The sequence below is a fragment of the Alternaria burnsii genome (genome assembly GCF_013036055.1).
Source record: "Alternaria burnsii strain CBS107.38 chromosome Unknown 725, whole genome shotgun sequence".
Lineage (NCBI taxonomy): Eukaryota > Fungi > Ascomycota > Dothideomycetes > Pleosporales > Pleosporaceae > Alternaria > Alternaria burnsii.
The window spans coordinates 567,905-578,160 of NW_024066123.1; the positions used below are offsets into that span (position 1 = coordinate 567,905).

Below are 10,256 nucleotides of genomic sequence, written 5' to 3' on the forward strand. Positions count from 1 at the left end.
TTAGGTACATCGATCGATCTAGCTACGAGAAGAGAGATATCATTGCATCAGCAGCCTTGTACCGAACAGTTCTTCTTTCATTCATGCAATAGTATGTTTCCTGGGCTAAAGGGGCATTAACCTTATTTGAGGCTCTGACAGCGCATGGGCGATACCGTCCGTCGTGCAGCTTTGATGGGTCGTAGGTGTCATTTGGGTGTCGGTAGCTATGAGCGATTCCAATGGCTGTTCTGGTTATATTCGGTGACCGCGGATGTCGTAGAGCCCCCAGAGGAAGAGGCTTGCGACATGCTATGTGCAGTATCCTAGTAATGGTGGGGATATTTGTTGACATGCTTGTGCAAGGGCAAGCTTGTACGAGTCGACAGCTACATTGTACTGCTTGGCCGAGTAGACCGTCGAGAGGACGCCAAAGAGGATCGTCAAGAAGAACACTCCGAAAATGGTGACCCATATGGTTGCGAATTGGGCAGTATTTCTTCTATCCAGTAGGGTTTGACGTACAGTCTCCGGAGGTCCATAGAACAAACTCAGCAGTTGTGACAAACGACTCCTCCAGAACTCAAAGTCATCAAGTTCAATCGCTTGAGGTATGTCAATTGAGTTCGCTATCCACATCTGAACCTTCTCGTCGTTCAAGAAGGTCTCTGTTGGTTCGTCGCCCTCGGGGAATAGGAGATCGAGGGTACAAATGGTCTCATCTAGAAGATCCTTTGGAATGAGCATTGGTTCGGGTTCTTTTCGGTGGTTTATCAGGCAGATTTTATGTTTGTAGATTGACAATTGGCGTTCTCCCCGAGACCCATGTAGTCTCAGATGGTCCGCTAGATTATCGGTCCAAAGTATTTCCAATCGACATATGTCCTTAAGACCCACAGCTGTGAACGAATCGTCGAACAGGAATATCGACGCTGAACGTGCTTTCCTTCTGTTGTTTATGAATGGTGCAGCAACCGTCTCTTTCAGTGATTGATCGTTTTGCCATCGGATGTAAGACACTTTCAACTTTTCTGGTCCAACAAATAGTCCTTTGGAGCGCACGTTGATACCTATCCAAAGACGAACCGCGAGTTCGACAGAGCACGCGATAGCTTTATCGCCAATATTCTGATGTTTCTTTTTGAAATCTGACACCAGTACCTCTTTCTTTGTATCCCTACCAAAGCTCAACTGGGTGAGTATAGCAAGCATGCCATCCCACTCTTCTGTCGCGAACTCGTGACCAAAAGGGCGCAGGCTTTTCAGAACCTCTCCCCAGTAACCAAACAAAGCTGTATATTCGTCTTCGAAGTAGTCACTTTCCGAAATGTTCAGATGAGGCCAGAAAGCATTAATTAAGGCACACTTTTGCGTTATTCCAAAATCTTGTATGTCCGAGAACAGTCTCTTGTTGGCCAGCGACATAGTCCTGATACGCCCTCATACGGCAACACAGATAGGAAACTGTTTTGTGAGGTAAAAGCTGTTGGTTTCTGAACCTACTGAGGCTACATCTATCTCATGTGGACTGATGGGAAGGCTGAGGTGGAAAATCTTGGCTCCGGGGTTCTGGGTTTTCCGATCCTGTACGGTGGACGTCATCTCACATATGCCACAACTTACGATTCGCTTGCGCATACCAATTCATGCCACCAATAACTTCAGCTGAATTCCTTGGGTTGCTGCGCCGCACCCCGCGTTCCTTCTGTCACTAACACCATCAACGACAAGCGCAGTCTATAGTACCAACCTTGAATCATAGACTACATCGACCCAGACCACATACCTACTTAGGTATAATACATGGCTGATGTATCCAGGTATTGAGAATCAGAATCAGTAACTTTTTACTGGCAGTTTAAGTGACGCGGCTGACATCTCCAGCTACTATCTACAGGTGCCACAAAATATCGTCTTGGTCCTTCGCGCGAGCCAGTGATCGTATAGGAAGTTTACTTTGGCTTTACTGATTTTTCACACATGCTCGCGTTGTGTCAGTCTAGCTGCCGTCCGGACATACAGTATAACCCGAAAATGACTGATCCTACGCCGCTCCAGCCTGCACCACTACCCGTTCCACAAGGTCTGGGATTGCTTGTTCCCCAGGCAGAGACATTTCTGGTAGAGGGACTCCACATCGGCCTTTTGTCGCGACATCAGCCCCCAACCGAGGTGCGAGAGTGGTTTGACGACAACCGTGTTTGTGAAATGCTTAAGGCACATGTCAAACGAAAGAATAAGAGCACAGTCTACCTAACGGCCATTGTTTTGTGTATGGCGGGTAAGCTGGATGGAGTCGAGGTCATGTTGACACCTACTATCTGGATTTCGGGCGGTGACAAGAAGTCAAAAAGTAGCATCAAAAGCTCAATCAGCAACTTGAGCTATCTCAATAGGTTCCTGGCAAGATTTCAGATGAGAGAGCCTCATGTTACCGTCAGCGGTCCGGAAATCTTGTCAGGAGTAAGAATATCTTCAGGAGCTGGCATACACACATTTGAAATCCGAGCTGCCTATGAGAGCCTGGATTCTGTATGTGGTACTAGTGCCAGATTCACTATGGAAGTAGCATCCGATGGCAGTACCTTCAAATCATACACCACTATTGGTGGCTTGATCCTTGTGGATGATAACCTCTTCGCTATAACAACCGCTCACGCTATCACGAAGTATGCGATCCCGAATCCTCGGAACATAGTCACAGAAACAACGGATGACTCTCCTATGCTGAGAGACCTGGATATGCTCGAATGGAAGCCCTCACAGTTCCCGAGTACTTTCGCATACTTGGGTGATGCATATATTCGAGGCGTCAAAGTCGACAGGCCTCTTGTTGATGCTGCAGACTTCGCTCTGGTGGAACCACAATCATTCCCGAACTTAGGTTTCAATACATACCAGCTCAAAGATCGGTCACACTTCGAATCAGTTTCAGACTATACGCCAACCTCTGAACTCAAATCTGGGGATGTGACGATCTGTACAAATGACGACACACTTCCGATGAAGGGAATTATGGTGAAAGGCGACGCACCCATTGTCGTGGGAGGTGTTGTCATGCTCACGAGGATGATAGAAGTGACTACAATGCCCTGTATGTTAGAGAAGACCTCATGATGTGTTAGGATATTACTAATGGGTCAAATAGCTCCAGGCCTATCTGGCTCTTGGGTCGTTCGGGAAGGAAAGCTGTGCGGCGTGGTATACGCAGGCAGCGTCTCGATTCCATATCTGTACATCATTCCGGCTGAAATCATGCTGGAGGATGTAAAGAAGTTACTCGGAGCTAGTACTGTGAGAGTAGCGACTGCTCAGAATATATCTACGTGGAAGCTTGAGAATGTGGGGTTCGTTCCTACCTTTGGGTCTTCGACATATGCATCCTCATCGTCTGGTGCAGCGTATATACAGCCTGAAGAAGTATGCTCTTCGTTTGCTCCGGTCTCGTGATAATTGATCAACTAACAACTCTCTAGACATCCTCATATGAGACGTATCAAGTGGGAGATTTGGTTCGAATTAATGCTCCTATTTCTGGTGGATCACAGGAAGTGTATACTGTTTCTGATCGTTTGTTAGATCGAAAAGGCAACACACAATATAAGCTTCAGAGGTCTGATGGACTCTTGGTAGCTGGAGGGAAGTGGTTCAGTACTAACGAACTGTACTTCTTTTAAGAGAAATCTCCCAGATAGTAAAGGTTAGTAGGAAAGTCCCTGAATGAGTGGGTATTGTTGTAGCTATCATAGAACATGACACTACCGCATTGTAGGGTATTTTCGATATTGCAATGTCACTATTTCCCACCAACTCAAGTCCTTCCCCACGAAACACATGACTTCATTGTTTTTAGTAGGCTAGGCCACACGTCAAGATAGAAAGTTTGATCGCCTTCTAATTAAAGTGAAAATGAAAGCGCGTTTGCTCCGAGTTCACTACTCGCCACTACCGCTAGAGCTTACACTTGTCGCCAACCTCGCCTTCCTTCTACCACGCCTTCTGTCAACACCGAACCTAAAATGCCCCTGCCTTTTGTGTCTGTAAGCTTACACATCTAACAAGAACCTCGATAGGTAGTCCATCCGCATCGCCCAGAAAAATAGCACCATTCTCACACCCAAAGCACTCGAGCGCGCTATCAACGTCTTACTTCCATACACCCGCAAACTACGCTCCTCAGCAACAATGGACAACGACCCTGACACCCAGCGAATTCGTGCCCGCCTTGCCAATTGCGGTACTCCTCAAGAGATTGCCGAAGAAGGCTTTCGCGTCTGTCGCGTCAATGCTGATCTACGCGCTGTGGTATGTGGTGACTACACAAAATGCATGTGATACATGCAGACTTCTTACCTTCGATCCTATAGTTGGACAAGGTCAAGAAGACTACTGCAACTGCGACTGCTGCACTTGCACAAAATGGTGCTGTCCCCGCCTCCATGGCCGCTTCCACATCATCTACTGCCGGCACCATTCCTATCCTCAAGAGCAACACTGCAGTCCCCACCTCCACTATCCCCGCCACCCCTCCTCAAGGCTAGCCTCGGGCTATCAAGGCGCTGAAGAACAAGATCGCCGTGATGGAAGATGCTCTCGCAGAAATGCGGAATGAAGCGCCCAAGATGCGCGAGTGCATGGCGTGGATGTGGGACATCATTGGCAAGGAGCGCATGGATCATATTCCAAAGCAATTGAAGGACATGTACCATGAAACGATGGTCGTGGACTTGCTGGATTGGCAGCCAAAGGGTAGGGTTAAAGGTGGCAAGGGTAAGGATGACTTGAAGCATACAAAGGGTAAAGAGGTCGATGCCAAGAAGGAGAGGGCGTCTGCTGCCGACAATGTCGTTGCAGGTGTCAAGCGAAGGGGCGTATCGCCTCTTGGTAAAGACGCCAAGAAGACCAAGATTGAACAGAGGGATGTCGAAGGTGCTGTGTTCGTTAAGTGAAGGTGCAGGTGGAGTGTTTGGCTTTGCATCGAAACGATGTCAACGTCAGGTGGTAAACACGGGACCCGCTAAAAGTCTTTATAGCACCAAGTATTTGCCAGGCTATATCAATAAACATCACAAAACACGCTAAACATCACTGAAGTAAGACAACGTTATGAACATAAAAATCCTTTATTCTATAGAAGAGACAAATGCAATCGCTAATTATCAATAGCCTTCCACGCACACACCACTGCACAGATGCGAATATACACACGTGAATGATGATAGAAGAAATATTATCGCATCAGGTGCATTTCCCTTCAGTCCCTTATTTCCTAGTTCATCATCTATGAAACCTGGACGAACTGACCCATGGCCGGAACACCATCGACAACGACGTAGATGACGTAAGGACCGGCAGGCGCAATAGCCTTGTTAGGAGGCATGGTGACAGTCAAGCTCTGGGCAGTGGCGCCAGCCTTGAAGCCGGTGTTGTCAAGGAAGATCATGCGGTGACCCATGTGGACGGAGTGGGTAACGAATCCACCGTAGTAGAGAGAGATCTTGACGTTCTTAGCGTTGGCAGGAGCAGTGAACTTGATGTTGAAGGTCGAGGCGACCTTGAGGTTCTTGGACGAGATCTGGACGGCGGAGGGACGAGTGGGGTTGCCCTGGAGGTAAGGGGGTGTGTAGATCTCGTTGCGGAACTCAGTGACGAAGGGGTTCTTAGCGTCAGGGGTGAGGATGGGCTGCTCGACGGGGTTGGATCCAGAGATCAGGAGGGTACCGTCGAGAAGGAGGAGAGCGACACTGTGGTAGAGACGAGCAATGGTGGAGGCAGGGCCGGTGGTGAAGCGCTTGCCCTTGGGCTGGTTGGGGTCGTAGAGAAGGACCTCGAGGGCGGGGTCCTGGGCAACACCGAAACCTTGGGCACCTTCTTGAGCACCGTTGACCCAGACGACGGTACCGTCAGGGAGGAGAGTTCCCTCAACCATACCACGGCCCTCGGGCATAGAGTCCATCTCCCACTCTGGGTCAGCATCGAGAGGCCTGATGCGACCGCAAGATGGGTCAGCAGGGGCGGTGATGTCTTGGTAAGGGCCACCACCGCAGATGATGATGTCGGGGTTGTAGTCGTTGGCAGAGGACAGAGGAAGCATGACGGATCCACCAGTGTTAGGGTAGGTACGGTAAGTGCCAGGAAGGTCAGGAAGCGTGCGGACGACAGTTCCAGTCTCGACCTTGAAGATCTCAGCAGACTTGGAAACCTGAACGAAGAGGTTGCCATCCTTCATCAAGTGCATGAAGGGGTACATGTAGTAGGGCTGGTTCTTGCTGAGGATCTCCATGTTGAAGCTGGTTCCCTGAGGAGTACCGTCGGCGTTGAGAATCTCGTAGGTAGGGTTGTTGTTCTCGGGCTTTGAGGGGTCAAGACCGTTCTTGGATCCAGATGCGACAAAGATTTGGTCGTTGGGCATGATCTGGACGGAAGCGTACCAGCGGGGAGTGTCAAGCTGGGTACCGGGCTCGTTCCAGGCTTGTCCGTCGAGGGAGGCATCGGAAGAGGAGCGCTTGAGGAAACGGATACCGCGGAAACCATCACCAACAGTGGGGTCGATGAAGTCAAGAGGAGCGTTACCACCGAGAGAAGCGAAACGGCCATCAGCAAGGAAGATACCGCCAGAGCAGAAAGCGTTGGTCTTGTAAGCCAAGGGGGTGAGCTTGCCGGTGCTGGGATCCCACTCCGAAGAGTAAGCATACTGACCGTTGGCAAGCTTGAGTTCAGTGTAGTTCTCAACCTTGTCGAGGAAGACGACCTTGCCGTTGGGCATCAGACCAGCGTGCATAGCAGGCACACCGGAGCGACCCTTAAGCGCGATGCTACCTGGCTTGGCGGCGCGAGGAGCAGGGCTGGCAGCAGGAGCAGGAACGCTGGGGGCGTTGACGCAAGGACCGTTCTGGCAACCCTCACCGCAGTGAGCGGTGGTGTTACCACAGTAGCCGTACATGGAGCAGCAGCTACCCTGGGCCCAGTCACCGCAGACAGTGTTTCCGAACTTGGCACCACAGCTGCCGTCAGTAGTGGCGACGCCGGTGGGCTTCGCGGCAGCAGCAGTCGTGGGCTTACCAAGAACTGGCTCGCCAGAAGTAGTCGACGAAGGAGGACGGCTAGAGACAGGGGCAGGGTCGCCCTTAGCGGGTTGGCCCTTGGAAGGAGTTGTGTCCTTGCATCCGTTCTGGCATCCGTTGGCGGCAAGGCAGTGGCCGTCAGTGGTACCACAGTAGCCGTAAGATGAGCAGCATCCACCGAAAGCACCGTTGGCATCGCATGTAGAGCCGCCAAAGTCCTTTCCGCAGCGACCGTCAGCCCGGGGCTTAGCAGCACCGGAAGTGGCAGCCTTGGTGGGTTGGGGGGTGGTGGTAACACCGCCCGCGTTGTTGCAGCCAGAAGAGCAGCCGGTTCCGCAGTGAGCGGGTGTGCTTCCACACCATCCGTACTCGGAGCAGCATGTGCCGGAGTAGACTGTGCTCTTGGGGTCGCAAAGCAGGTTGCCGTTAGCAGGACCGCACTTTCCGTCCGTAGAGTACTTGGCAGCCTGCCTCTTGGCGGGAACGACACGTAGCTGGGATCGAGAGACGAGCTTGGAGTACTCGCTCTTGAGATCCGGTACGCAGATGTCGTAGTCGCCGCAGTGCTGGCCAGTCAAGCAGCGGTTGAAGGTGTCGGTGCTGGAGCAGTTGGGGTTAACCCATTCGAAGTTGATGTTTGCGCTGGCCAAACCGGCTAGGGCGCCGAGGCCGAAAAGTGATGCCTTCATTGTGAGGGTTCACCTGTCAAAGTGATTAGAAACGAGTGTGGTGATAAAGAGTGTAAGCCAGCGATTGGGGCCGGTGATCATTCGAGATGCTGTTCTAGAATGATGATTACAAGGGTATATGTAGGTGAAGGTGATGAGTGACATTGATGATAGGGGGCGACGCAAGGACAGTTATGTAGTTGTTTTTGAGGGCGGGCAGATGGTCGTCGTGTCGCGAGGTTGGTGTTGCAAAAAAGAGGCTAACACCAGCATGCACAGCGACGTATTTTTGGCAGGCGACAGGGAGCCCCGCGTGGTAGCGAACGCTCAGATGGAAAGTACGTACCTAGCGAAAACAAATTAAGTATTACTAGAGGGTTGGTTGTATGGTGTCAAGGCAGCTGGAAACGAGTGACAGCTGTCGAGAGATGGATAACGAGTGAAGTGCTGAAGGCAAGGTGCTTGAAGTGCGCCTACAGCGATAGAGGTGAGGAGAGCAGAAGCGGGCGCGCCCAGATTCAAGTACCTGTGTAGAAAGCGCGTATACGAGGGCCGTTCAGCTGTGCTAGTCATCGGCTCGGCCATTTGCGACTGGAAAAGGAAAATTCAGGCACACATTGGACGCTTCGACCAGTAACGGTATTGCTCCAGGGCAGCCCTAAGGGGCACGAGCGGCAATCTCCACCCTGTCAGCCAATGCCAGCCCTGTGCGGCAAGATCGGCGCGGGGATTGGCCTACTCGAACTTCTATTTCTGGGCGCAAAGACTGGCTCCCAATGCACCGCCAGAGGGGAAGACGGCAATCGGCATGCGCTGGGCCTGATGCGACCTTGTGGTGGGGGAGTAGGCATGCTGCACGCCTACATGTGCCCTCGTAAAGGTGGGCCGCAACAGTGAGGCTATTGGTGAGGCACACGATGCTCAGGGACCACGTCGACGCCAGTGAAGGATCGTCCTGGCAACGTTGAAGCGCTGTCACCAAGCCGACGGAAGCACTCAAGCCTTTGCTAACGCCAGATAAGCTTCGCGAGTCGGCCGCATGGCGTCGAAGAGATTGCATCCACGGCACGCCTGGGGACGTCCTTTGCCCGAAATGGCAACACGTGCTGCATGGCTCCCCACAGATTCATCACTTCGGGCTAGCGTGACAGGGCTTCATTCTGCGTCAGGGGAAGGGACGACCAACATGTCCTGCAGTACCAAGAGAGGTCCAAGACTTTTGCTGAAGGTTACGTCAAAGAAACCCTCCGCCGAGCAAACACTCAAACGTTGGAAACAAACCTCCAAAATCTCACCCTGCTGACGCCCCTCAAAGTTGCCGGTATCCACGCCTTCCGACGGGCCTTCTGGAAACCCTGGACGCTCCCGTATTCCCACACACACCGGCCATCCTTCTAGCTCAACAAGTGGACCATCGCTATCATGACCCTGCCGCGCGACCCAGAGACGGCACAACGTGACAAGCCTTGGTAACATCCAGACAGTCGGTTGCACCCAACTATGATGCAAGTAGATCAAGTCCACCTCTCCCCGTCCGCGTATCGGGATATGAGCAGTTCGTAAGGAAATTGCCTGGTAGCAGATCACGAGAGACGCTCACGCCACCTGCCAATTTCAATCACACTCACCGTGCTTCAGGTATCGCGCCTTTTGCCTACTGCCAATGCCGGAGCAACACCGATGGTTGGATATTTGACCGCCCCTACCAGCCCTCCTCACCAAGCTCACCAAGGCGTGTAGCCACCCCGCCCCGGCCTCCCTCCAACACCGCCACCGCCTTTGCAACCATCGCCAACACCCCTCATTTCAATTTGGAAACCCCCCCAGATGCGTGCCGACAGCCGAGCTTTGCTGTCATGTTTGCCATATACCGATTGTTTTTGTCTTGTTCTCCCTTGGTGTGTATCACATTCAAGACGCTGCAGATCCAACTCGCCAAACCAGGCAGCTTAACCGGTTTCGTACAACGGCCCAAACATGTTCATTTCATCTTGTTTTCATGCGTCAGGGTTCCGCGTCTCCGCGCCTCTTATTCCCGCATGCCATGTGGTTTTCGGTAGTTTGAGTGCCTTTCTGCCCGTCGAAGCATCGGTTGCGATAGCTCCAGTCCGTCGACGCTGGAACCCAAACTATTGAATGGCTTGCGGCTAGCTCTGAGCTTGCATGAGCTTGCTGCCAACAACCATCACTTGGACTTCAGCTTTACGAGATCGTGATGACCGTCTCGTATCGATTGTGGTTGTGACGTAATTTTTTCTGCCGACTTTGCAAAAGCAGTATGGATGGTGCAGTGGTTGCCAAACGACTCGGATCTGCGGCGCGGTCAAATCAGAACGAGTGCTTCGCACAGAAGGTCGGTATGCTTCTACTACCGATTCCAATATTGTAACTCGGATAAAGCGGCATCGAAGACAACTGGGAGCGCCTTCTGTATCATTCGTCACTATCTGCTTCCACCTGAGCAGTATAAAGTTCACTCCATCGGCTTATGCGAAGCTGGCATGATTCCATCAAAACCCTTCCCTAGCTTGCAGCTCTTGCACAT

The 10,256-nt window shown here is 51.7% G+C and overlaps 4 protein-coding genes across 4 annotated transcripts; 2 read left to right on the forward strand and 2 right to left on the reverse strand.

Moving 5' to 3' along the window:
- Positions 1 to 291: 291 nt before the first annotated feature.
- Positions 292 to 1,404, reverse strand: GT037_009809 (uncharacterized protein; the record flags this gene model as incomplete). The annotated part of the gene is made up of 1 exon (XM_038934856.1): positions 292 to 1,404. One exon carries the CDS (start codon positions 1,402 to 1,404, stop codon positions 292 to 294), a length of 1,113 nt encoding a protein of 370 aa, XP_038782657.1.
- Positions 1,405 to 2,013: 609 nt separating this feature from the next.
- Positions 2,014 to 4,520, forward strand: GT037_009810 (uncharacterized protein; the record flags this gene model as incomplete). The annotated part of the gene is made up of 5 exons (XM_038934857.1): positions 2,014 to 3,073; positions 3,128 to 3,399; positions 3,456 to 3,479; positions 4,057 to 4,284; positions 4,347 to 4,520. The coding sequence occupies 5 exons, from the start codon at positions 2,014 to 2,016 to the stop codon at positions 4,518 to 4,520; spliced, it is 1,758 nt and encodes a 585-aa protein (XP_038782658.1).
- A 39-nt stretch (positions 4,521 to 4,559) lies between these two features.
- On the forward strand, positions 4,560 to 4,928 carry GT037_009811 (uncharacterized protein; the record flags this gene model as incomplete). The annotated part of the gene is made up of 1 exon (XM_038934858.1): positions 4,560 to 4,928. The coding sequence occupies one exon, from the start codon at positions 4,560 to 4,562 to the stop codon at positions 4,926 to 4,928; it is 369 nt and encodes a 122-aa protein (XP_038782659.1).
- Positions 4,929 to 5,260: 332 nt separating this feature from the next.
- GT037_009812 (carbohydrate-binding module family 18) lies at positions 5,261 to 7,732 on the reverse strand (the record flags this gene model as incomplete). The annotated part of the gene is made up of 1 exon (XM_038934859.1): positions 5,261 to 7,732. One exon carries the CDS (start codon positions 7,730 to 7,732, stop codon positions 5,261 to 5,263), a length of 2,472 nt encoding a protein of 823 aa, XP_038782660.1.
- Positions 7,733 to 10,256: the final 2,524 nt, after the last annotated feature.